Here is a 27,778-nt window from a genome sequence, read left to right on the forward strand (position 1 = left end):
GGCTATTCCTACTCCTCTAGCGGTTAGTAGAATATATAGATGGAGCAGTGATTGATGAGGACAGAGAGAGGAGGGACTGATGAGGCTGCGTGTGGATGGGCTTGCATCATCTTCCTCTCTAAGGAATCTTCAATTCAAATTAAGACCGCGAATTGGGGGAAAGTCCCTCTCAATCGTCTGGATTGCCAAAGCCAGTCAACAGTCATTGGCCCTACCTCTTCAATCCAAAATTTGATTTTTATAAACAATCAACGTTGCTATTGATGTTAAGCCACCCACCTACCGTAGCCAACAAGGCTTAGTTTTGAAATAGTAGTAATATAAATACAAGATATAAGGTTTTACATTCTACATTATTGTATTTATACTCCTTTCAACCTGATATTTGTACTGTGTGTATGTGTATATTTGTATTTATATTCGTTTCAAACTGAGCCTATTAATTGAAGCCATGTTTTATATATTTGCTTATTTTTACAAGAATAAGCAAATATTGTATATCATGAATTACCAACAGTAACACAAGATGAGAGCTTTGAGAGATGGCCTCCAATTGCAGATGGACTATAAAATTAAATTCCGACAAGGCAACAAGACAACTAATACTAGTATGTTAAACACTTTGTCCATTATATAAATTTAACACGTTCTACAACTCCCCTCAGCTTGTGATCCAATAATTCTTTGTTTTTTTTGTCGTAATTCTGCTACTGAACAAGACAAGATTGACACCTACAGAATCTTTGGACCATCTCAATAGGCACCATGACTAGATGCCTTGTAAGGTGAAGCTTTTGGTTTCAGAGATGAGCACCACCCAAAATGCCTAGTCTAGTAGTTACAGGTTGCAGGCAGGCCAACCCATCAAAATCCATTGACCAACACCAATATTGAATATTGATCATTGTTGCGTATTTGCCTATATGGTAGAGAATCACAACCGATCATAAGAGACGTTCTACTATTACAAATTTACAATTGATCAGACTATCGCTTAGACGCGCTTACCGCTTACGTTTTCCCTTCTGTTCTGATCAACACGGTGATTCGGTGAGCCAATTTTGGCCTCTCACGAGAAGAAATTTACTTCTTTTGATTGGTCTTCTATTTTCTGGTGTCTCATTTACTGCACTGTGCACACACTTTCCCCTTACCCCTTGTATAGAGATACATCTACAGATACAGGTCATATAGTGAAGTTTCATATGAAAGGCTGAAAGCCATTCCCTTATATCTCAATCCAATGGTTCTCATGCAATTGTATCAGAAAATAACATAATTTATAATGTATTTATAGCTACCACCTGACTTAAGGCTAAATGATATCAAATAATTTGCTTTCCGTCGTCTTCAGAAGCCCACACGAAACGCCCCCTGAAACTACTACCTGTGGAAGTAGATCTCCGTCTCATGAACTCCTTTTAATTAAATAAAAAAGAAATGAGCAGAACAAACACGCTGATGAGTGATGACAACGACCTCACCTTGGCGGAGGCGTAGCGCGTACTATAAGGTATAAACAAACAACACCCCCTCCCCCTCTCAACTGTTTACATTCTGAAAATTCAGCACGCGGATGGATCCCCCAACCCAAGCTCATTAGGTATATCTCATCCACCAATTTTCATAAATTACAGAATATGGAAACCCGGATGAGCTGTTTCTAGTTCTATTCTTTGCTTCTGCTTTTCTTTGTTTTTTTTTTTTTTTTTTTTGGTGAAGTTTTCAGTCTCTGTTTCTGGGTGGTGCTTGGTAGATCAAACTTATAAGCACAGAAACAGGCATACTCTTAACTTTAAGTAGGTTAAAAACTATATATTCGATTGATCTTTTTTTCTCTCTTTTTATCTGTAGATTGATTGATGCCGTTCAGATTATAATGGCCAGAGAACCTTCCTGCTTTTGAGAGAATCGAATTCGTGTACAGAGCAATCTCCTAAGGCTGAGGGGTAAATAGTTTTTATTAGAATAAGAAATTTTCCCTTTCTGAGAAGTGAGATGGGATTATGTTTATGAGCTCGGCCAATACAATTCCTCTACTGATTATGTTAAAGAAAGTTTATTTATTTACCTTCTTTGAAAAGCACAAGCTGCAGTCATTACCCTGTAGAAGCTGAAACGTACAAAACTTCTCTTTTGCGTTGTAATTCTCGGTGTAGCTGCGCTACAATTACGAGGATTTCTGTGCTTGTCTTGAATTCCTCGTGCCTGGAAAGACCATGCAGCCTTCTAGATTCCTTTTGTGCATAATAATTGTCTCATCGATTGCATTGCTTTCTTCTTATGTCTTCCTGCTTCAATCAAGTATAGGTCCATTGCTACCTGGATCGGTTATCGGGGCTGTCCTTGTTAATAAAACATCAGTTTACTTAAGATCCAACAGTGTTTATACTTATAGAGACAATGAACTTCCTCCTCACTTGCCTTGGGCGTTTTCAACAAATAGTAGAAAACCCAAGTCAAGCCCCAAAGTTAATATTGATCTGGGTTCCAGTTCAAAGAAGGAAACGGGGCTTTCTGGACTAGAGACGAAGAAAACCTGTGACCAAAATCAAGCTAAGCTCAGGATATTTATGTATGACTTGCCTACTGAATTTCACTTCGGTTTGTTGGGTTGGAAAGGGAAATTGGGTCAAATATGGCCAGATGTGAGTAACCCCAATAACATCCCATCATACCCTGGTGGGTTGAATTTACAACACAGCATCGAGTATTGGCTCACATTGGATCTTCTCTCCTCAAATAACCCAGGTGTGGGGAGGCCCTGTAGTGCAATTAGAGTACAGAATGCCAGTCAAGCAGATATAATTTTTGTGCCGTTCTTCTCATCTTTGAGTTACAATAGATATTCCAAACTACATGGAAAGGAGAAAACAAGTATGGACAAGATGTTGCAGAATAAACTGCTTGAGTTTTTGATGAGTCGGGATGAGTGGAAGAGGTCTGGAGGAAAAGATCATTTAATTGTAGCGCACCATCCAAACAGCATGTTGGATGCAAGGAGAAAGCTTGGTTCTGCCATGTTTGTGCTAGCAGATTTTGGGAGATATCCAGTTCAGATAGCAAACTTAAACAAGGACATAATTGCTCCATACAAGCATGTTGTGCGTGTTGGTGGCAACTATGTGGCATTCGAGGAACGTCCAATCTTGATGTATTTTCAGGGAGCAATTTATAGAAAGGATGTAAGTAGTTTCTGTTCTTCTCTCTTTGCATCCTGATTTGTTACCGTATTGCCCTACAACTTGTTTCATGGATTACCACTGTTCTCTGTAATGAAATTGAAATAGATTGTCACAAATCATTGTGGTTCCCCACCAAAATATTTTGGCCTTGTTAGCCCCCATGATCCTCTCTGTTTGATGTTTAATAAAATTCCAGTTGTCAATCCCAAAGAAAAGTTTACATGAAACATCAAGGGAAAGTAAAACTCTTCAGGCCTTAACCTAAATGGGTTGCCTCAATTTGCCGAACAGTCATCGAATTGGGGTCCTGATTCATGTTCTAAACTTCAAAATTTGGTTGCATTAAGTTTCAATTCTATCCATAATTTCACTGCATACTTCAAAGTTCCTCTAAACACAGGTATGGGGGCATATACAAGGATCGACCATTAAAACACAATGATTTGATCATCTGGGTGATTTCCTGAGTCACACTCCCTGAATCCTTGGCTAGATTCAGCCTTCAGTTTTTCCATGTCTATGTCAATTATGCATTTTGAAATGCTAATACAATATTAAACAATTTTTTCAAAGTACAATTCCTGACTTTTTCAGTAACGGCTACTTATCCTTTCCATCTCCCACTTTCTGCAAATAAGCTTCAGAGCTCTTACTTCTCATTAGTATATTGTGCTGAAGACTCACCTTTATTTCAGTTCTTGCCTTGCCTCGTCATTTCTGACCCTGTATGCTATGCATTTCTATGAATGGGTTTGTGTATCAGGGAGGAGTCATTCGTCAACAACTCTACCATCTTCTCAAAGATGAAAAAGATGTGCACTTCACCTATGGAAGCCTTCATGCAAATGGAATCAGTAAGGCAAGCCAAGGGATGGTGTCGTCCAAATTCTGTCTGAATATTGCTGGAGATACACCATCGTCCAACCGGCTCTTTGATGCTATTGCAAGCCATTGTGTCCCCGTGATTATCAGTGATGACATTGAGCTTCCATTTGAGGATGTCTTAGACTACTCAGAATTCAGTATATTTGTTCAAGAATCTGATGCTCTAAAGAAGGGGTTCCTACTAAAACTACTCAGAGGAATTAAAAGAGACAAGTGGACCAAAATGTGGGAAAACCTAAAAGAAGTTGAACATCATTTTGAGTATGGATATCCATCCCAGCCAGGGGATGCTGTAGAAATGATTTGGGAGGCAGTGTCCCGCAAGATGTCATCCATTCAACTTAGGCTGCATCGGCAGAAAAGATTCCGTCGATTTCAGCTCATTGGGAAGAGTATGTAGCTGTAGGATTATAAAATACCCAGATGAAATTGTTTTTTTATATATACCACATCTGCAACTAATAAGGAAATACCGGTGTTGAAATTCTTGAGATAGATACATGTAAATTAAATATCTATAGTAGCATTTTCTTTTTCTATCATTTTCCCCTTTTCTGACTCCAACTCTAATTAGGAACAAGATTGTTGTTTCAAAATATTTATACACAGCTGACTTCAATATATGTGCTTCTCATTTTTCTTGCAAGTAGTAAATTCAAAAATCAGTCAGAAAATAATTGAAGGCCTTGAAAAGAAATATATTTTATTGTGGAAGGAGAGAAGTGAACTGCAATAACTATAGCTTTTGTTACCAAAACTCAGATGTTTGCGCGTACATTCACAAAAGAAATGGCAAGGACAAAAACACTTCATTCAACTGTGGGGATGAGAAAACAAAGAAGGAAAGAAATAAGATGTGGAAAATATCAAGACAAATTCTAGAGTTTTCACATCAATAAAGAAATTGAAAATCTGGAATAATGCCAAAGAATTTCATTATAATCTGCAAGAACTAGAGTTTCTGATGCAGACGTGTATATATCTTTTTCTCAAAGAGGAGAATAAAACGCACTATAACGTAATTTTTCCTTTTAGAGCCAGCAGCGTGATTCTTATAGTTTCTTCTCCTCTGCCATTGGTTAGGATCTCAGTTTCCAACGTAGAGATGATGCTGGGTCACCGAAGAGCTTCTTAGGAGCCATCGTAAGCAGCTCTATCAGTCTATCTATGTACATCTCTCTCTCTCTCTCTCTCTCTCTCTCTCTCTCTCTCTCTCTCTCTCTCTCTCTCTCTCTGTAACAAAATTTCTAAATATCAAACGAAATAGAGAAAATCAACCAACCCACAGTAGAAAAACCTCGAAAGAAAGCAGCACCCTTTGGTTTCACTTTATCAGGAGCAGCCCAAAGCCATCTCTTTCTTTGTTAATCATCTCCCTTCCAATTTGATGGTATGGTAGAACAAGTGACTACTCTAATGTTTCAACACCTATTGTGAATGGGATCTGATCCTCTTCGAACTCTTCTCTTGCTTGACATATTGGGATCAATCTTCGGGGATGCAGATGATGATTTATTGTTGCTGTTCAGCTCCTCCACCACAACTGCCTTAAGGACACGAGAGCTCTTCAGTTTAAGTGCTTTTTCTTCTTTCTCCCATCTGAGGACATGGTCTATACTTCTAAGACCAGAGACCTTTTCTGGTTGAACAACCAAGAAACCAATACAGATGAGAAGGATTAGAATCCTATAAGCACCAAAAACCATGTTTCAATATTCAGAACAAGAGCAATAGTAGTATCTCTTGTTTAGAGTTATGGGACAATAAGGCAATAAGCCGCTCCCAGACTGTAATCCTTCTGTTGTTTTGGGGCCATTTTTGTACATATAAGCCAAATGATATTATTTAGTGGACTTAAAAAAGGCAAAAGCAGAGGGTCTCAGAATTCCAAGAGAAATTTCAGATTCACCTCAATCATAAGCAGAAGCACATTAAGGCTGCTTTAGAAGACTCTGACAATTAAGAAGAAAGAAGTTGGAAGTTGGAACACCACCCTTGAGAAGCTAAGCATCTTTTCATTGGTTACCCCCCTCCCCCCCCTATACCCCTATCATTTTTCCTGCTTTCTTTTGTCTAAACAAAGGCCAAGGGCCAACCTGGTCTCTTGGACCACCAGCCAACTTGCCACTTCACCTGATCATGCTGACATGTAGCCTGACATAACCCTTTTTTTATCTAGTAACAATATGGTTGGTTAAGCAGCTCATATCCACAAGGTGTACATGCAGTGGTTGATTTAGAACTACAGTGAGTGGGTCCTGAGGATCATCATCTGCTGCCTGTACCTAGCATCTAAATCATCTAAGATGTGCTCACAAATAACTATGGACGTTTGGGTAGCTTAAGTATTATCTGAAACAGTTGTTCTCAGAATAGATATACAAGTAAAACATATATATTTGATATTTCACCTCTTCACGCATGGGGACAATATTACCCATTCAATATTAGTGTGGCCTTTGGGTGGAAAAACAAAAGCAAGAAGCTGCTATCAGCCAAAGATAGAAGATTGCTACAGTGTCAACTTGTAAGCATGCCATGGCCATATAGTGTAGATGAAGGAAAGGAAAGGAAGGGCCGGGGAATATAACGTAGAAAAACTCCCCTAAAAAACTAAAAAGAAAATATCTAAAAAACCAAAACAAACATTTGCTTTATGCCATTCTGAGACCTGATCTTCCACTTTAGAATTCCAATTAAGCTCTTGTAACCATTGCAATAAAAAACAACAGCACTTGCATGGTTTCTTGTGCAAAATGATCAGTTAGATGTTTCTTTCTTTATGCTTTTCTTCCTTCTTTCTTCGGATTGCCCAGTCCTAACCTTAAGTTCCCCATTCAAAGTTTCAAAGTTTCAAAGAAGACCCACAACAGGGCACAAGTCTTTCAAAGTCTCACCACCTCACCTCCCTCCCCCGTCTCGATCTTTAACTTATTTTCTCGTTTATATATCCATGAATTAATACCACCATCTCTCCTTTTTGTTTAATCTCTTATTAATTTACAAAAATCACATGAAACTACAAAAAATAAATAAATAAACCATTGATTCTTCCACTTTATCAAAACTGGGGAGAGATTTTATGGTGTTTTTAAGACAAGTGGAAGTTAGACTGGTCGTAGTCCAAGCATAGGGACCGTAACTTAGATATGTTATTAATGTATGAGTCTTTTCTTTTAGCTTTCAATTAAAGTAAAAGAACAGTACAAGCGCTAGTGTTGCTTTCTCTTCTTAAGGCTCAACCCCGCTTTTTAAAGGTTTCGTTTATTGCACTAGCTAGGGATCATCCCTTGGCATTACATGAATGCCCAACCATTAAAAATAAAGGGTGTTCCTTAAAATGAACTATTGATCGAATACATGAATACTTCTATATTTTTCTAAAAAGGAAATTATATAGCAGAGAAAAAAAAAATAAAAGCATACTGTGTTATTCTCTAATAAAACGAAAATGCTTTTAGTTTGATTCAGGAAATTAACCCTGTTTCCGAAATCAACAATAAAAGATTTCAAAAACAAGAATATGTATATATATATATATGGTGAAATCAATATAAATGGACGTTAGAACCACTCAATTAGCACTTAATAAAAGCATATGTCAGAAGTTAGAACCACTAACAACATTTCTTCGTGATTTTGTTCAAGAAAATAATATTTTTTTAACTAATGGTAATGATTGGAACAATGCAACCTTCTTTAAATCACCACAAAGAAATTAAGTAATTTACCTGAAGAACACCACCGAAATGTATAAACTAAAGAAGATTTGTAGACAACTGTATTCCATATTAAGAAATGTCAAGAATAATGCTGAAATATAATTAATTAGTCGCTTGATCAGATAAAAGGAGGTGGCAGTGGTGAGTGTTGAATAAAGATATAAATTGAGCAACACAAAGTATAATAAGTCAATGACAGAAAAATAAGCAGCTTAATATATATATATATATATATATATATATATATATATAGAGAGAGAGAGAGAGAGAGAGAGAGAGAGAGAGAGAGAGTAAGGAAATGGGGTTTTTGTTGGTGATGTACGATTATTTATTTTTTAAGGTATTAGTAATTAAGCACATGAATTGTACATGAGAAATTTTTCTTCATATTAATTACTTGAGTTTTAGATATATCATATTTAAGATATAAATTAAAAATTAACAAAAGTAATAATATGATTAAAAATAAACTTAAATGCTTGTAGCAACTAATAATAATAATAATAATATATTATTATTATTATTATTATTATTATTATTATTATTATTTTTTTTTTTTTTTTTTATTATTATATTTTGTATTCTATTTCTATCATAAATAAAAAAAACTTTTATTCTAACAATTATTTTTATTTAATATGATGAATATATAACATTAGAAATGTTCTCAAATGTTTTCTACAAAATCTGTACAATTTTATTTTGGTGTTCTATCATTTTTTAAATATTTATTATTAAATTATGACATTATGGGTTTCTTTGAAAAGTTGGATCATTGATCCACCATCTAGATAAGAAAATAGCTTTGCTTCCGGATTAGTTTTAAATTAGGAAAAATACATATAAAATTAGGGCTACATGTTGGTTCTGAAACCAACAAAACTCCGACAACTAGATCTACATTTCAAATTATAGAAACCCCTGCTATGTCATTGGAGGCTTACGTGGTTGTTGCCAACATGGAACTCTTAATCCATGTTGGACCTAACAAAAATCTTATACCAAAATTGCTCTTTAATGCTAGGTGATTGGAAAATAAAAATAAAAAAAAAAGTTTTTAGTTTCTCTTCCTCTCTCTCTCTCTCTCCCCCTCCCACTCTCTCACTCTCACAGTCGTCTCTCTACTCAACGGCTATGTGATTTGAAAATATATAAAAATGGTTTTCGATTTTGGTATTTACGTTCTCTCTATCAATTTCTCTCATTCTCTCTGCCTATTGTTTTTCCTCAATCTCTCTCATTCTCTTTCTCGATCAACCTCTCATTCTCTCTTAATTCTGTTGTTCTCCCTCAATTTCTCTCCTACTCCCTATCTCATTCTTTTTTTTTTACACACTTATATGGTATTAATCATACCATATAAAAGAACATGAGAGCAACTTGGTATGGTTCAAAAATAATTACACCAATTTGGTAAAAATTCACAAGAAACTCTTGACTATGAAATTTACACCAACTTGATAGAATTTTATAATTTGATTGTACAAGTGGTTGGTCCCTTTAGTATTTTTATACTATCTGATTAGTATTGTATAAGTTTGTAAGAAAAATAAAAAAGAATGATAGAAGGAGTGGGAGAAAGACTGAGGGAGAAGGAGATATTGATTGAGAGTTAAAAGAATGAGCTACTCCCTCTCTCATTCTTTTTTTTTTTTACACACTTATATGGTATTAATCATACCATATAAAAGAACATGAGAGCAACTTGGTATGGTTCAAAAATAATTACACCAATTTGGTAAAAATTCACAAGAAACTCTTGACTATGAAATTTATACCAACTTGATAGAAATTTATAACTTGATTGTACAAGTGGTTGGTCCCTTTAGTATTTTTATACTATTTGATTAGTATTGTATAAGTTTGTAAGAAAAATAAAAAAGAATGATAGAAGGAGTGGAAGAAAGACTAAGGGAGAAGGAGATATTGATTAAGAGGCAAAAGAATGAGAGAGATTGAGGGAGAACAACATATATATATATATATAAGAGAGAGATATTTTGATTTTGCTACAGACCAAAGCTGAGAGAGTGGGAGAAATAGAGAGAGCGGGAGAGCAAGAGATGATTGTGAGAGTGAGGGAGAAGGGAGGGAGATTGAGAGATAGAGGGAGCATGAGAGAAACTAAAAACCTATTTTTGATATAGGCTTTTTGTTGTGTCCAACATGGATTAAGAGTTCCATGTTGGTAATAGCCAGATAAGCCTTTGATGACATGGCAGGGATTTTTATAATTTGAAATGTAGAGTTGGTTGTCAGAATTTTGGTGGTTTCTATACCAACTTGCAACCTAAATTTAAATGCACAATCGGCTTTAACTATAATTTTCCCTTTAAATTATATGTTTCATTTACATTAGATAAATAATTTTTACTTATCACACTTAATTTTTGTTTGTCTATGATAGTTTGGTTTCTATGTTGACATTAAATTTGGTATTACATTTACATCATTGATAAAATTACTTCTTATCTATAATACTTATTTTTGTTCAATATAATGAATGCATAATGTTAGGGATGTACCCAATATTTAATTTTTATAAATATATAACATTAGATATGTGCCCAAAATTTTCTCTATCATTTTTCTTTATTTTTGTGATTCTTTGAATTTCCTATTTTTTAGAATTTTATTATTCGACTATGACATCCAAAGGGTGCTCACGACTCAGTCCGTAAGTTTTTTTTTTAACTGAACCAACTTGGTCCATTTCTTAATAACTCAAACCAAAACCAAACTATTATTTGGTTTTTTTTTTGTGTAGTAACCTTGGTCAATGAACAAGCTAAAGCTAGAAGGCATGTATATTTATGCAAAAATAAATAAAAAATATGCTATAAATAATATCTATGCAAAAAAAATAAAAAAAAATACCTTAAACAAGATGAAGGCCTGAAGTTGAACTTTGACAATGAATATTGAAGTGGTGACCGATTTGTCGGTGCTGGACTGGTTGTTGTCGCTTGAACTTGAAGTCAGAGGTGGCAAAGATGATAGGTGTTGCCAGAGAGAGAGTAGCTGGCGCTTGGCTTTGATGGTTTGGTGCTTGCCGACGACTGGCATTGCCGCTTTGCGGTTGGCACAGAGTGGCAGAGGAGATGACTGGTATATATATCGGTCGGTTCGGTTAACCACTATTTTTTTAAAAGGTTAACCGAAACCAAACCAAAACTTGTAATTTTTTAAGAATAGCGAACCAAAACCGAATCGACCGATTTGGTTAACTGAATTTTCGGTTTGGTTTTTTGGGTTTTTTTGCTCACCCCTAATAACATCATTTCATTTTTAGGTAGATTTTAAAGTTGGCATTCCATTTTCATCATTAATAAAAATACTTCTTACATTTTATACTTATTTTATTTTTTATTATTATTTAATTATGGTATTATTTATTAATCCATTTGACCTCAAATGGCCGAATTACTTGCCCACCATCAGGAGGGAAGAAAATGGCTTTGTTTTCAAATTACTTTTCAAAATATTTATTTTTATACTATTAAAATTAATATTGTGGATTTCATTACAAGTTTAATGATGAGAAAAAAATATCTTAAATATAGGATTTAATGAGAGAGAACAGGAAAATATTTTTATTTCTAATTAAATTTAACATTTCATTTCCATCATTAATAAAAATATTTCTTACTTTTCATACTTATTATTGTTTAATATGTATGTTAAAAATGTTCCCAATTTTTTTAATTTCTAATTTTTTATTTTATCTATTTTGAATTTTATTATATAATTGTGGCAACATGGATTGACCCATTTGACCGAAAATGATTTAATTTCTTACCACCACCTAGATGAAAATACTATTTTTTCTAGGTAAATTTTAAAAGTATAAGCTTTTATGTTATTGGAATTATTAATTTATTAAGTATGGATTTAATTAATAGAACTTAATGATGAGAAATTGAGAAGAAACAAACATGACTTCAATATATGATTCAATAATGCAAGCTAATAACTTAGATGTTGGATTTAATGAGAAGGAATTGAATGTATTCAAATTATCTCTTTTTAACTCATTTAATATCAATAACCAATTACCCTATTTGCCCTCATTTTTATCAATAAATTTAAATATAGAGGGGTAAATTTTGTCCTCAAAAAATTCCAAAAATATTCTTGAGCCCATTCATACTTTTTAAAGTAGTATAGATATATACTTATTCACCCAAATGTGGTTGCACCTTTCTTTACAGTATTGCACTTAATTGATTCAACTCAAATCAAACTATATTTTGTCCCGATTAGTGCTACAACTTGGGCGGGCCTAACCACACCCAATCCTAATTTTTGCATGGGTCAGGGCTGAGTTTTTGGGCTGTGGGTTGTATCTAGGCCAGAAAACTTGGGTCTGATCTAAATTTGGATTGGACTTTGTGCATATTTTTAATCAATTCAATTCCTAAATTGAACTATAAAGCTCAACAAAAGATGGATGTACAAAAATATATTCATAATTTTTTTTATAAACTTAACCAATCTGTTTAAGCTCAACTAAGTCTGACCCAACCCAATTCTAACTTTGAAGTCACAATTGGTAGATAGGCACTCAGCAAAGGAAGTTTTGGGCTCTGATGTCTGTTCATGGTACAAATCCAGCCCATTTTTGAACAACCACACTAAGTTGTGTAGATCCCTGGTCATTGGCTAGTGATCACGTAGATTATTAGTAGTAGATTAATGAGACAAGTAGTGGTTACTTAAGAAATGAAAGAAGACAGGAATCAAATTGGAAATGATGGATGAAAACGCACACCGAATGGATGAAATTGTCATTTTCAATATAGCCATACAAGTATATGATTATGGAATATGGAAGAATGAATTTATGGGGGGTAAAGAGTGAAAAGGTAAAATTTGATCATTTAGGAAACGTAAAGAGTAAAACTGTCATTTTTAATATAGGTGATAAGCATTGAGAAAGAAAAATCATTTCTAATAAGCATTAAATAAAAAAACAAAATTACATTTTTACCATTGATCCTTCTTCAATTCAAACCTTAGAGATTGAGCATTTAAGTCTAGTGAAAATTTCATAAACCAACTACATCTATTCATACTTTTATAGATATTATAGATTATAGATAGATGTATCTTCTCATCTGTCACCCAGTTGGTTTTTATCCTGTGGAGAATTTGGAGCCCACAAGCTCTGTTAGTCTGTTTTAAGTTTGTTTAATTTTTTTGAAATAATAATGCCTTGATGAACGTTGTAATGAATGCCGCATTTGCCTTTAATTTGCAGATTATGGGGATTGGTCTTAAAGACTTAAAGTTGTGGCCTTATTGATTAAAGCGCCAAAGAGACATTTCCGAGTTGCTATTCTAACGTCCCGCCTTAAAATCCCAGTGATTGCGCAACGTCTGCATCCATAATCATAATCAGTCACCAAGGATGAGAAAGAATATTAAAAGAATGCAAAAGAAATTAAAGCACAGCTGAGTTTCTGCTGCTGTTACAGATCATATGTAATCTGAATCAGGCCACTTTCTTTTTATTTAGCTTTTAATTTGGGGTTGGGGAATTTTTTGGCTACTTACTCCTTTTTATTTTGGCACAAGGAAAATTCTATTATCATAAATATTACCTTTTTGATAGGTATACCGCAAAACATTATTTTTTCCCTGATTTTGAAGCTTTTATTTGAAACAAGATTTATGTTCCAGCTCCAGAGCTTTTTTTATTTCTTTTTCTTTTTTTTTTTACCAATCACATTGGTAATCTGGTCCAAACACCAAACTACATTGACGACTCCGCAGGCTTTGTACTGGGACCCGTTGATCTGGAATGTTGAACTTGAACCAAACACCCAAGCAAGGTGGAGCTAGCAAAGTGAGCATAAATATTAAGTTTATTCATTTGAACTGGATTCCACAAAGCCATAATTGAAGCCAAGGTGGCGCTCAAACGATTGTCCACATCCTGCGGGTGGACAGACTTTAGTAGATAGAGTTGAACCCCTACAAAAGCCACAATCACCACCCCGGGAACTCATATACTATTGGGAACATCTCCTAATGACAACTTCTAGAGATGTTCCCAATGCATGATGAGATGTGCATGTGAGGCGCTTGTGAGGTGCATATGTGTACTCCTATACAGTGGATTCTTACATGTATCGCTTATTGATTATTGGTTAAAGATGCACTAGGGCAAAGCCGTTTAGGAATAGGATCACATAACATAGGGTGGGGAAACTAGGAAACCCTCATCCTTACTTGTTACCCACCTCTGGGCCAAGTCCATATCTCCTGCAGAGGGTGTCATATCAGCAACCTCTCATGCTTAAATCTCACATTTGTGACTGGGAGTAACAAACGTTATAAACGTCCTCCCATCTTGTTTTTAATATATTAAAATTTATAAAATTCTAAAACAAATAAAAAATAGGGATTAAAAGGGTTTCTTCTTCCTATTTTGTTCAAATCTTTCTCCAATGAACGAACTGAATAACACTAGAAGAAAAATAGGGATAAGGGTTCAGAGGATTGAACGCCTGGCTAGAACGACTTTCTCTCATTTCTTTCACTTTGCTGCACTAGAAGAAAAATAGGGATAAGGGTTCAGAGGATCGAACGCCTGGCTAGAACGACTTTCTCTCATTTCTTTCACTTTGTTGCTAAGTATCAATTATCAACCAAACCTCAATTGGGATCACAAGATATTCTCCAAATCGTCCTTATAAAGAATCATTCAACAACCATCGATTTTCACAAGATTTGAAACTCAAATAAGCTTTTTGTTTCAATTGTTTTTTTTTACCTCTTGGATTTCCATCGCCTTAAGATTCAGATAATCAAACGCTTGGCTGAGATAATTCTCTCACATCTCACTCAATGCTATTAAGTAAACCAAACACCATCTAGGATCAACAAAATACAGAGCATATGTCATCGCTCTTAATTTTCTGTTCAATTCAATACCTTACCTCGATTGTTGATTCCAATCGGTAATCAAGTGAAGGTTAAAGAATCATCTCAGCCTCAAGCATTCAATACTCGGAAGTCAAAACTCTTATTTGTGGTTTTTTCTTCTTAGTGATATTCAACTCTATAAACTCTTGTTTTTTATTTGAATGAAATAGGAAGAAGAAACCTTAAGTTCAGTTTTTTATTTGTTTTAAAATTTTAATATATTAAAAATATGATGGAAGGACGTATGAAACGTCTGTTACTATTCCTAATCATACATGTGAGATTTAAGCATGAAAAGGTGCTAACATGGCACCCTCTAATTTGATGCATAGAAGGTTCTACAGGGACGAATGTGCAAGAGATCTAGATTCCTATGGGCCAAGCCCAACTCATTGTAATTGTTGTTGATGTAACGATTTCTGGTCACGTATCAATTTTTTTGTGATATATCAATTTTTTGGCTAAGTACCTCGTCATCTCGTCTGCTCCCATGGGGTTGGTGACTCAGGGGCTGAAGTGGAGCTCCTTGGTGGCGAGCTACCTGGAGGCAATGCCTAGTGGTGAACTGCCTGGTGTCGAGCTGCCTGGTGGTGAGCCACCTTGATGCCAAGCTCCCTGGTGGCGAGCTACCTTGATGACTACTTGGAGGTGAGCTACCTTGATGAGTTGCCTGGTGGTGAGCTACCTTGATGAGCTGCTTGGAGGTGAACTACCTTGATGAGTTTTGTTGCTCTTTTAGAGGCCTGCAATGAACCAAATGTTAGAGGACCCAGCATGGCTAACCCGACGAGGTCACGCCAATGGCTAAGTCAGCACTTAATGGAGAGTTGAGAATGATATTAGAGAATGAGAGAGCAGAGATTGCCCATCCTTCTTTTCTCACCTTATGCCTTCGCCCCTGGGGGGTGAGGTCTTTATATACTAGAGTCCTTGTGGGTTAGGTGGAGCAGTTCCTGGATTCCCGCTGTGACGGGACCTACTTTCATGTTAGGTGGGGATAAAGCCACCAACTGATAAGGTTGCCCATTTCCGCCTAATTCGAGGAGTGGATGAGCTAATATAGCATTTACAAGTCACAATCTCATAAAATGCAAGGTACGGTGGTGAGCTCCTCGGGGTTGTCAGGTCGGCGCATGTGTCAAGCCGCCAGGTCGCGCCTGGGCTAGGCCCCCAGCTCGTGCCAGGGCCAGGCTGTCAGCTCATGCTAGGGCCAGGCTGCCAGCTCGTGCCTGGGGTGAGCTACCTAGTTGTCAAGAGGTTGCATTTAGTTATCAAGAGGCTGCCAGGTGTCATAGTGTCATTGGAGGGCCAAATCTGCCCTCATCAGTTCTATTTGATGAGTATTGGAATCAGTCTTTGGATTGCCCAAAAAAGAAAAGAAACAACAACATAACAAAGAAATTGTAGTTATAATTGATAAAGACAATTTTTGGAGTCTATTATCAATAAAAATAATCTTTTTAATATAATTTATAAAATATGTTAACTTTTTAATCACTATTCATCTTTTCCTCCTCCAAATCACTTCCGCCCCAAAACCTCAATGACCATCATCTATGAGCATTGCCGCTGCCACCTCAGTCCACCTCCGTCAACGCCAATCCAACACCCACCTCCATCTCTGCCTCCGCCTGCCTCTAGGTCAGCCTCTGCCCCAGCCCCGCCACGTCCGCCCATTCAACAGTCCACGAAGAAGAAGGTCGCGGGGCTGGGACGGAGGTTGATCTGGAGATGGGACTAGCACGGGATAAAAATTGAAATTCAATCGATAGACTTGACGTGCCCCCCCCCCCCCCATTTTCCATCTCCAAACTCCCCATCACTGCCTCATTGGGGATATACTTACTCCAGAACCCATGTTGCTTCCAAACGCGCATTATCTCTTCGATGGGCTCTCCCTTTGTCTCCAGCAACAAGAATAATACGAAGATGGTCATTACCACCACCCAACGGGCGAAGAAGAAGAAGAGCCCAAACTTGAAGTGGCACAACATCGTCAGGAACACCTGAGCTATGGCGAAGGTGAACAACATGTTCACCGCCACGTTGATGCTCTGGGCCGTCGACTGTATCTCAAGTGGGAATATCTCACTGGGCACCAGCTATCCCAATGGCCCCCATGACCACGCAAAACCCGCCACGTACACACAGATGAACACCACCACTCCGGCGTATCCCTTGGATATACCATCCGCCTAACCGTCCGTCCCGAATTTCAGGGCGATTTGAATTGCCACCACGATCTGCCACACCAACCCAACGCAAACGATCAATACATCCATTACCATTATTTTCCTGGAGGTGGGGGGGGGGGGGGCGATTTGAATTGCCACCATGATCTGCCCCACCAACCCAACGCAAACGATCAATACATCCATTGCCATTATTTTGCTGGAGGTGGGGGGAGGCGGCCGCTGATGGATGGTGATTGCAAAAGTGGTTTAGAGGAGGAAGATAAACAGTGACTTTGCTCTTATTTGATATATTTTTTAAAAATTTAATATATTTTGAAAACTATATTAAAAACATTATTTTTATTGATATTAGAACTCAAAAGTTGTTCATATCAACTATAATCCCAATAATTTAGTGCACAATTCAATGTGCCAGTGGTTCTCAGTCAGAATTAAAATTGGACTGGGAATCAGAATAGTTTATTTTCAAAATTAGTATCAGAATAGTCTGTTTGGTTCAGATGGAATCGGAATCAAGATTCCAATCATCTGTTTAGTTCATTTGGAATTGGAATTTCTTTTATTATTATTATTATTATTATTATTATTATTATTATTATTATTATTATTATTATTATTATTATATGAGGTTTCTATGTCAAGAATTTTTATTTCTTCATAGACTCTACGATAAAGGAGCCTAAAATGGCAATTCCCTATCCTATTCCACGAAGAGAATTGGAATCAAAATCCCATTCAAAGCAAAATGAAAAGATTGAAAGCTTTAATAATTTTCCCACCAGCACTGACCATACGTAAGGCAACAGCAGGGAAATCAGAAATTGAAGCTCAAACGCTAGGGTGTGCTAGTCCGTCCACGATCCAACAACAAATGCTGGATTGGGGGAGGCATTCGCTTATGTGTGAAAAACAAAATCTGCTACATCAGCAACATCAATACAGATCATGGCCAAGTCGCAGTTGCTTTTGTTTAAAAACAAATAAACAAAACCATTTTAGTTTTTCAATTTCCTTTTTTTTGGAAAAGAAAATCATACTTGTGGCCTTATGGGCGGACACCTCCCTCAATGCTCAATGCTCAATGCTCAAAGCAACTGGTATTTTATTTTGTTTTTGGGGTGAATTTTAACTGCATAAATGATTGGCCACATTTTCTCATTTCAATACCATTTCCTGCGGACGATCAGCTTTTAGTATTCACAACTTCATTCTTGCTGTGAAAATCCCAAGTTTATATTATATACACATACCAAAGAAAATAAGCGGCAAAAGAAAAACAAGAAAATAAAAGGACAGACGAATCCTCCATTTATACAACAAGCCGGCCAGAAATACATAGAAGATGCCAATATAACCTTTCTCATTTCTTCCACGCAAGTTTTATCAGTAAGCCAATGTCCTCTCAAAATGCCCAGCACACCAGCCATATTCTATTGCAGTGGTTCCTGATGAGGAGTCACTGCAATCCCTGGAGCTATAGTGAAATGTAAACCTCTGTGTTGTCCAGACTGCAATACAAATGCAACCTCTGTTGCTGCAAGAGCTGCTGCTGCTTCCTAATTTACAAAATAAGTATGGCATTGTTAATTGCACTTTGAACTCTTGATAAAAGAGGTAAACTAAACTTACATCTATTAGGAATCTTCTAGCCTAGAAAAAATCTCCTTGCCAAATTACGCATTAACCAGATGAACCCTTACTACAAAGATGCACTAAACAAGTGGTGAAGTGAAGGTTGGAGGACCCACTGACCTGCCTTTGCCTTCGGCGCTGCAAAATACTGATGGCCCAGGCCATTATATAACACGGCAAAAGAAACCCAGCAGCCCGGAGAAGGAAAAGCTGTTCAGGGGGAAACGTTAATTAAAGGATGCAACAATGGAAATATTGAAACGAATGAATCAAACCATGGAAAAACTAATAAAACCATGCAAGATAGAATCAATAGTGAATCCTACTTACAGAGAAGAATGCGGAGGCATCATCTTCCCCATCAGCATTGATAGTCAATGCATGCCTTAAGAGCAGAAGCGCCATCAACTGCAATTAACCAAACCAAATAAAGATTATAATGAAATCTAGTGCCTACATTACCTGCAAGATCAACACATGAACGCAAAACAGTGACATAATCAAGATTGAAATGAACAGACCTATTAAACCAATTAGTAGATACACAGATGTCTCACAAATTTTCCAATAGAGAGGAGGGAGGAGAAACCCCTTTTTTGGGCTTTCAACGCATATTATAGGCACTTATTAATGATAGATATGTTATTTGTTTCTTATGTTTAAGGCCAAACTAGGAGCAGAATTGTATATAAACTAGAATTAGTCCACCACTACTACACTGCAGCATAACATTGCTTTCCACTTGAATATAGAAATTTTGTTCTTCTTTATGAAACACAATTCTTGAACATGCAGATGAACAGAAGCACTGAACAACTAACATAGCTACTTACAATTAGAGCAGCAGAGCGGCAAAATGCAGCTCCACTAGCATTTGTAGCAGCATACTCGTCATATTCAGCTTCCAGGAAATGGCGTTCAGCCGCAGCCATTGCCAATAGTCGAGGGTCATGCAAATCCAAAGGAGAACCAGAGATCGTCCAGGCACCACTATAAAACAAATCAAATAGTAGTGGTAAGATATAACAGCCACTTCGAGTAAATTCAACATTTAACTTCTAGAATTCAAAGCATCTGAAGCTCATGTTTCTTGACAAATGAGAACAGAGATTAATAAACCTCACTAATCCTTTCAAAGAAATATCAGGTCACCATCCAAATACAAGAAGATCACCAAAGCCATCGTACTAAGCTTACCTGATGTCAATTGTTGTTTCTAAGGGCCGAGGTGGAGGTGGTGGTGCAGTATACCCCGGTTGATAAGACTATACATGAGGAAAAAATCAATAATTGCAGTCAGTTGACACAATATATATATATATATATAAAACAAGTATGTTCCAACATAGCTACAAAAATTATGGCAAACAATGAGCTAATGCAACTTAAGGAAAGCACTTCATATGCATCTGACACTCATTCCCTTAAAAATGGAAATAGATAGATTTTTAACCCATGTTATGACATGGTTAATGTATTTAATAGTTTGATGATTATAGACCTTACAAAAAAGGTAAAAATATTAAGATATTATAACATAATACATATCCAAACATACAAAATAATAGAAAACAAAGATGGCATGACACACCATACTAAGAAAATAAGAACCATCCATATGGTAGTCAGCAAATGTAGGGATGCAAACAGATCAGACCGGATCAGATTCGAATCAGGGTATGTCAGCTCCAATCTGAGACTCAATTTGAATTTGAATCCTAGCAGTAAGTCAGATCTTTGCATCTGATCCGGTCCGACTTATTTTCTTTAAAAATTAATAAACTATTAAAAGAAAAATGAAATATACTAACTTAAATAAAGTAAAAAACAAAAAATACAAGTATTTTTAATTATTTTTTATGCGGGGAAATTTGGCCTAACCCGCTAGTGCGCGGACACGTGGAGCGACTAGATGATTAGATGACAACTCAACATTTCCAAGTACCTCAGCAGACCAGGTCATCTCGGGCATCTCGGACACCTCGGCTAAGACCGAGGTCCGAGTAGCTTGTGGCGTCCCGACCTATTGAGGTGCTATGTAGCCCTCTTCTAGAAGCTAGCCAGCTGTCTCTAATCTCTCTGGGATCACACTGCATGTCAGCAAACCTTATCTTTATCCAACCCGGATCAGACGGACTTGATAAGCCTTATCGGCTCACACAAAGTCCATCTCTGAGTGCGAAACGGACTCCTGATTATCCGGGCCGAAAATCTCATATATGTTTCGTGAGGCCTACGACAGCTCGCCTATATAAGGGCATCACCTCTAGCCTTGAAAGGTACACGCAATTTAGCTCTCATACTCTTATATTTACAAGCAAACCAGCTCGCTACAACACTCTTCGCTAACTTAAGCATCGGAGTGCCCACACCAGGTAAAGCACCCCGGGACCTCTGATATTGTTCTTCTTGCAGCTCAATTGGCCACATGTTAGTCCGACATCCAAGCTCCTTCCAACTGGGAGAGTACAGATCACGCATCATCAATTTTCATCATATATATACATGTTTTTTTATAAAAAAATAAATAATATAACAAATTTATAAAAATATAATATAAAAAAAGTATTTATAAATAAATAAAACATATATATCTATTATATACATTTATATTTATAAATATAATATATATGTCGGATCAGATAGAGGTGATACAAATCCGATCCGATTTCTGATTGGGTCCTACTATCTAATCCGAATAGGGGTGATCCGAATTCGACCAAATAGGATCGGCTCTCAGATCGGATCATGATCTAATCCATTTGCACACCTAAGCAAATGGAAGACCTTCTTGTCTCCCATATACTCCCATATATAACTTAAACTAATTTGAAATGATAAGAAAGTATGTCATATTAGCAATAGACCTGTTCATGCGCCGGGCTCGGACGTGGCCTTTGCAAAAAATTGAATGGCCCTACCCAAAGCCCAAGCCCAACATTGTGTAAAGTCAGGCCCGATGCCCGACGCCCGGCCCGTGAACAGGTCTAATTGCCATAAAAAGTTTAGATCATCAATCATTTGCATCAGATATAAGTACAGATTAAGAGATAGTTAAAACAATATTCCAAGAACTTTAGAGTTTTATTTTCTACCTAGCATAAATGGTAAAACCAAAACTCATAGAGAGCAAGCTGAAATGTTGGAAGGTACATGGTTGGTGGCAATTAAACAAATAAATGTAATCAATAATCAATTATTTTGGACAATAGTCAATAAAAAAATAGGAATTACTGAACTAGTTTCAATCTTGATCTCATATAAACATGCATTGTCTAAGACAACTAGGTCACTACCATCTTGATCTCATATAAACATGCATTGACCTCTTATCCACCTCCGCATAAATCTTCACCAAAGAAAAAACAATATTTTGACAGAAAGGGGACTACATTACAGAAGAAAAGAAGCAAATTTCTCATCACATATAAAAGTTCAATAAGCATTAACATTGTCTTTCAACCAAGAGTCATTATTCCAACCTATTATGATATTTTATATAAGGACTTGTGATTAGAAAATGGCTAAACAAAAGCTTGCTAATCAAGAAAATGGCTAAATAATGAGAGTTCCAACATTACTAACATGGGGTGCTCCCTATGAAATCTGGAGGTTGAGACCTCAAGCCACCTGTTCTAACATTGCAAGTTCACCGCAGCTGTTTGGAACCACTTCTTGAAGGCACCAAACCTTGGTGCCCTCTCATTTCAGTAAAAGCACTATTGGAAGAGTGGCAGATTATTGGAATGTCCAAGAAATGGAAAGCATGCTGGTATTCCATTCTCTTAGCAATTTTGTGGGCGACATTGTTATGAGAGGAATAATAAAATTTTTAAGCGGAGATAAACATCTGAAGCAGATTTAATCAATTTGGTAGTTGAGGATCTTTGAAACTGATTACCTATACACAATGTATTTAAAGATGACACCTTTTCTGCTTTCTTTTTTGAGGTGGACTTTTTTTGAGGTCCTCTATATGGCATAACTTGTACAGCATCTCGTTGTATAGAGGACCAAACATTTAAGAGTGCAAATATAAAAAGCACATAACTTTTTACCAATAAAAGAAAAAAAATAGCCCCTTAGGTAAAGTGGGGAAAAAAAAAAACTAGCAGTCATCAATAAATAAGAAGCAATTGACAGCACCTGATGGCAGATCTCACAAGTTATATCTCCCTTCTCATTGCACCATCGCTGAACACACTTCCTGTGAGCAAACTGCATAAAACCTTACTCTCAGATCAGTTTCCAATCCAAGTAAAATGACCTAGAAATAAAAACTGAAAGATAAAATGCAAATCTCATACGGATACTGGAAAACGAAAAAAAAAAAGGACAAAAAGAATCAATGCATGTAGTCCTCATAACAGTTATACTGAATCAATTCATGATTTTTCCCCTGCTACAGCTACAAGATCATCTAAAATGAGTGCAACTACTTATACATGAAGCAGACCAGCAAACGTTACTGAGAAGCACTGCACCAAAGTGCTCCCTTTTATATAGTCCAAATGTTGACCATATCCTCATCATCATCATCAATCATTGTCTATAGAGAACTGAAAAGTTGCTTTAATCCAATGGAGAAAGAACTGGCAAAAACATTGTCGATTAAATCTACCACACCGGTTTTAGGTAAAAACAAATATGCCTTCAAATTTGGTTCTCATCTCTACCTGCATGCAAGCATCAAAGAACAAGCTAGACTTCAAACCGAACTGATGATGAGACTGACCAATGAATAGAAAATAACAAGGCAGCATCCACCAACTCAATGAGAAAATACAGAAATATACCATGTCTCCAAAGAACATGGTAGCTCTTGTGAAAGCCTTTTATATCTAAAAGATAATTAATCTTCCCTACGAGGTATTTAAGTAGTCCATGTCCAAACAAGAGGTAAATATTAGATATTTACAACATTTTAAGGAAAAAAAAAAAGGTAATAGCTAATTTGGACAAAAACGGCAATATCATCCTAGATCTCTGTTGAACTGGTTGAAGTAATGATGACTGAGAATATCCTTGACGACACTTTAGGATGTTTCAGTGAGTAGATATCATATCTAGCATGTCCAACACAAGGAACAGAACTTGGTTGGGTACCATGTGACATAATAGAACCTAACATCCAAGAGGCTGTGAGATGCATACGGCACGGGGACTCCTACATCTGAAATTCGGAAAATAGAAAGACTTATACGAAAGATACCTTCAAACTGCCGCTGCAGGCACAAGGCGTCTCCAGGTTCTTGATGTGGTCCTCCTCTTGACAAATGCGGCATTCCATAGTCTGAAGAAGAGGTTCTTCCTCATCGGAGACGTCATGTTCCTCAACTCTTTTATCTTCAACGGCAGGACCGGATGGAACTGCAGTCTGAGCGCGAGAGCCTTCTCCAGAAGGTCCCCAAACGTCAGCTCCTTGCATAGATTGTAAAGTTGCAGGCGTGATGAGGCGGTCAACATACAAAATCAAGTGATCCCCCATAGCTCAATGAAATTTCCTTGTTGCTCAAGCAATATTCCTGATTCACCACAATTCCAATGAGATGCAATTAAAATAAAAAGATATTTTGACCGAATTTGCCCTATTATGAACCAAAGCTTCAGCTTTTTCTTCATGCAAACAAAAAGAAACTTCAAATTTTACAGAAAAAGACCTGGAAAACCCTAAAAATCTAAAACAAAGCATAGAATCTCCTCGACTAAACAGCATTTCCCTTAATCAATCAAAATCATTCTCAATGAACCCTAACAAGACAAATCAAAGGGAAACTAACTTCCTATTTAAACACACCACATTAATCCGTACAAATTCAAGCAATCTTCCTTTGAAAACACAACATTTGAAGGAAAAAAAGGTACAGTTTGCACAAACCCAAATGCAAAACGCTCCTGAATATTGAACCCTAGAAATCCACGATGCCGCTGAGAGCTTCAGCGAATCGAAGGATTTCTGCGGAAACAAAAAAAAAAAAAAAAAAGGATCACGAAAGCATATTAAATGAATCAGAAGCAAGGGCATTAAAGGGGGTGAAAAAGAAAAGAAAAGAACGAAAAAAATAAAGAAAGAAAGAGAGAATGGATAGACGGAGGGAGAGGGGAGAAGCACCTGAAATGTTGTACGTCCGTTGGCGCGTATGGCCGTGGAAATAGCTTCAAGAAAACCTCTCCTCCGCGACCTTGCTTAGAAAATTCTCTAAATCGAGAGTTCCATTTATAGCTCCGACATCAGCGTCATAGGCTCGTCTAACCGAACCTCATCTAGGCTCGGTAACGTCCGTCCAACAGTCAGTTACATTATTGCTGATTTAGGCCTCATAATATATTATCATTTATTATTTGCTTTTGCGCATAAAAATACAATAAAAACGTACATTTGTCAGTGGTCGCTTCTTCCTTTTTCACAATAATCAGCGATCGCGTTTGTGTTAATAGACGTCAACCCGGTGACGTTTTCGGCTAGAGTTTCCCGCGAAACGAACGCATAACGGCATAAGTTCCTTGTCAGTGCTCACTCGACCGTGCAAACATCGTTTGCACAGCCTTTTACAGCCGTGCATTGGGAATATCTATATTTTGTATGCCATATTCTCAAAGCAAAATAAGGGATTGCCGATTCCGATTTCCCTTGAATAGGGGTGCAAATTGAGCGGACTGAGTCGGGTTTTTAATTCAATCAAGTACCCAAAAAATTGGGCTTAAAGCATGCTTAGGTTAAGTTCAAAATATTCAATCCGAGTCTAGTTTTTACTAAAATTTGATGTAATTGTATTGGGTTCGGCCAGGTTTGATTTGCATTGTCATTAGTCTATATTAAAAATTAATATATGTGTACGTATATTTATATATGTACAATTTAAAAGCGAATGGGTGCATATACCACTCTTGGAAATCATACAGTGACACAGCTTCCGGATGATGTTTCGGCGCCAAGTTATTGAGCTAGCTCAGAAAAATTAGCTCGGAGCATGTTACACAGGCCAATTTCTACCTCGGCAACATCGAACTAACTGACCCAATAGGATTACGGTGAGCTGTCCTAGGAGTCGGTCAAGCTATAGGGACTTAAGGCGACCTGCTAAGGAGAACTTGTTAATCACTCTCTCCAGTTCCACCTCGGCAAGGCCGAGTTGACAGACCCGTAAGATTACAGTGACCTGTTCTAGGAGCTAGCTGAGCTGAGAGGACCAAAGGTGACATGCTAGGAAGAGCTCACTAACCTTCCCTAACAACTCACTACCAAAGGCGCCTAAAATGATTCACCGTGTCATACACCAGATTCTACGCAAACGAATCGTAACTCCCACAAAAATCTCTCAACCAACACCTTAATCCGCTTGAAAATAGGGAATCAACTCCTTAAAGAGCTGAAGACAGCTACATTAAGCCCCTTGAGTCTAGGGGCATATATAAGACATCTAGATCCACCCAGAAAGGTATGCACACTCATACACTCAAGCTCTCTCACACTCTCAAAGAAATCCCCATTCACCTACTGACTTAAGCATCGGAGTGCCTTCCCCGGGTAAAAATTACTCGGGCACTCTCACCCTTCTTCCCTTGCAATTCACTTTAGCTCAGACATCCAGACATCAACTCAGCCCAGCCAGAGTCCGAATCACAGTACACTAGGGAGCGTCCAGATTGTGCAACATCAATTGGCGCCATTTGTGGAAACATGCTACAAAAGATAAGTTCTTTATTACTGTTTTTTGAAAATTAAGAAATGGCCTCCTCAAGCAACCAGCTTGCCAGTAATAGCAACAACAACAACAGCGATAATGGTCAAATCCCCACTGTTACTATTGGACAGATCAACATTCCTCGGCACCCTGTTACCGTACTAGAGAATATGAACATGCCTCCTCCTACGGTCGAGCCTGCATTGGCTCCTGTAGCAGTAGACGTGCACCAGTTCTATGATTTGGTACATTGCATGCAAGGAATGAGTGAGCAAATCAAATCCTAGGAAAACAAACTCACCTCTAAAGCAAGATAGCAGTAACCACAACAACAACAACAGCGGCAACACCAACGCCAGCAAGTGCCTCTCGAGCAGGTACCTTAGCACAACCAGCAAGTGCCTTGGAACAATCAGCAAGTACCTCTCCAATAGAAGACACTCAAAGTCCGCAACCCGCTTGCTCAACATAGTCCAGAAGCCAAACGAGACGCTGCGAGAATATGTACGGAGGTTCAACAAGGAACTTTTGCACCAGATTTGAATCCCGCCATACAGTTGACAACAACCAAAAATGGTGTACAACATCCTAAACTGCATTGGGAAATGGAGCTGAACCCACTGACAACCATGTAAAAGTTTCTCAACATAGCGAACTAGTTCATGAAAGCAAAGGAAGTCGTAAGGACAAAGTCCGAGCTGATCGGAAAGAAAAAGCAAGTTAAGGAAGAGACAAGCAGCAACAAGAAAAAAAAAAGAGAAGTAAATCTCATAGAAGAAACAAGTCACCATGGAGGAGGCATAGTAGCTCACCACAAAGAAAAAGCAGGTCGCCACCTCGAAGCTCAACTCAACGACAAACCACTCCACCTATGTATAGCAACTCGCCTTTGACAAGCTGAAAAGATACCTTAGTTCGCCCCCCCTGTTGACCAAACCCGAGACCAGGGACGAGCTCAAACTTTACCTCTCCACAAGTGACAAGGTGGTTAGCTCGGTCCTGGTAAGAGAAGTAGATAAGACACAACAACTAGTATACTACGTGAGCAATGTCCTACATGCTGCCGAGACAAGATATCCTAATATAGAAATGCTCGCCTTTGCATTAGTGCTAGCTGCCCGGAAACTAAGCCCTACTTCTAGGGCCATACCATCGTTGTCTTGACCAATCAACCTCTAAGGCAAATTCTTCAGAAGCCCAAGGTCTCGGAGAGACTGACAAAGTGGGCAATACAGCTCAGCGAGTACGACATCCATTATGAGCCGCGACCAGTAATAAAAGCATAGGTTCTTGTAGATTTTATTGCCGAGTGCACTTTTAGCTCGCCAATCCTTGATGCAAATGAGCTTGCAACAGCATCGGAGGCTTCAACCAGTGCGGCACCACCCCCAGCTTGTAGGATCGTCCAATCAGGGTGGGAGTGGAGCTAGGGTGATACTCTACCGGCCTAGCGAAGTAAAGCTGGAGTACGCGCTCTAGTTTTAGTTTCGAGCTTCAAATAATGAGGCCAAGTACGAGGCACTAATAGCTGGGTTGGCACTAGC

At 37.5% G+C, this 27,778-nt stretch overlaps 2 protein-coding genes across 5 annotated transcripts; one reads left to right on the forward strand and one right to left on the reverse strand.

The window, feature by feature from the left end:
* Window positions 1-750: 750 nt before the first annotated feature.
* LOC148854246 (Exostosin family protein) lies at window positions 751-4,691 on the forward strand. 3 transcript variants are annotated; one of them, XM_088942000.1, is made up of 4 exons: window positions 751-1,050; window positions 1,355-1,513; window positions 1,855-3,185; window positions 3,949-4,691. In XM_088942000.1, exons 3-4 carry the CDS (start codon window positions 2,220-2,222, stop codon window positions 4,468-4,470), a joined length of 1,488 nt encoding a protein of 495 aa, XP_088798126.1. In that variant the 5' UTR covers window positions 751-1,050; window positions 1,355-1,513; window positions 1,855-2,219; the 3' UTR covers window positions 4,471-4,691. The 3 variants fall into 3 exon arrangements, with proteins under 3 accessions (XP_088798126.1, XP_088798125.1, XP_088798124.1); XM_088941999.1 differs by lacking the exon at window positions 751-1,050 and having other exon boundaries at window positions 1,322-1,513; XM_088941998.1 differs by lacking the exon at window positions 751-1,050 and having other exon boundaries at window positions 1,464-1,603.
* A 13,414-nt stretch (window positions 4,692-18,105) lies between these two features.
* Window positions 18,106-24,955, reverse strand: LOC148854247 (uncharacterized). 2 transcript variants are annotated; one of them, XM_088986779.1, is made up of 8 exons: window positions 24,662-24,955; window positions 23,762-24,074; window positions 22,696-22,767; window positions 19,747-19,814; window positions 19,383-19,539; window positions 18,880-18,957; window positions 18,670-18,759; window positions 18,106-18,473 (listed from the first exon to the last, which is right to left on the reverse strand). In XM_088986779.1, the coding sequence occupies exons 2-8, from the start codon at window positions 24,035-24,037 to the stop codon at window positions 18,348-18,350; spliced, it is 867 nt and encodes a 288-aa protein (XP_088842905.1). In that variant the 5' UTR covers window positions 24,038-24,074; window positions 24,662-24,955; the 3' UTR covers window positions 18,106-18,347. The 2 variants fall into 2 exon arrangements, with proteins under 2 accessions (XP_088842905.1, XP_088842906.1); XM_088986780.1 differs by having other exon boundaries at window positions 24,428-24,738.
* Window positions 24,956-27,778: the final 2,823 nt, after the last annotated feature.

This window comes from Nelumbo lutea, chromosome 4 (genome assembly GCF_056320005.1).
Source record: "Nelumbo lutea isolate HS-2025 chromosome 4, American lotus-T2T, whole genome shotgun sequence".
NCBI lineage: Eukaryota > Viridiplantae > Streptophyta > Magnoliopsida > Proteales > Nelumbonaceae > Nelumbo > Nelumbo lutea.

What these genes read in the sequence shown, in the direction of transcription:
- LOC148854247 (XM_088986779.1), bottom strand. Translation starts at nt 24,037, where the DNA reads ATGGGGGATCACTTGATTTTGTATGTTGACCGCCTCATCACGCCTGCA. An exon ending in CTTGTGAGATCTGCCATCAG is followed by an intron (nt 19,815 to 22,695) that starts GTGCTGTCAATT and finishes CCTCATGTATAG; the next exon opens with TCTTATCAACCGGGGTATAC. An exon ending in ATGCCTCCGCATTCTTCTCT is followed by an intron (nt 18,760 to 18,879) that starts GTAAGTAGGATT and finishes CCCCCTGAACAG; the next exon opens with CTTTTCCTTCTCCGGGCTGC.
- LOC148854246 (XM_088942000.1), top strand. Translation starts at nt 2,220, where the DNA reads ATGCAGCCTTCTAGATTCCTTTTGTGCATAATAATTGTCTCATCGATT. An exon ending in GAGCAATTTATAGAAAGGAT is followed by an intron (nt 3,186 to 3,948) that starts GTAAGTAGTTTC and finishes TTTGTGTATCAG; the next exon opens with GGAGGAGTCATTCGTCAACA.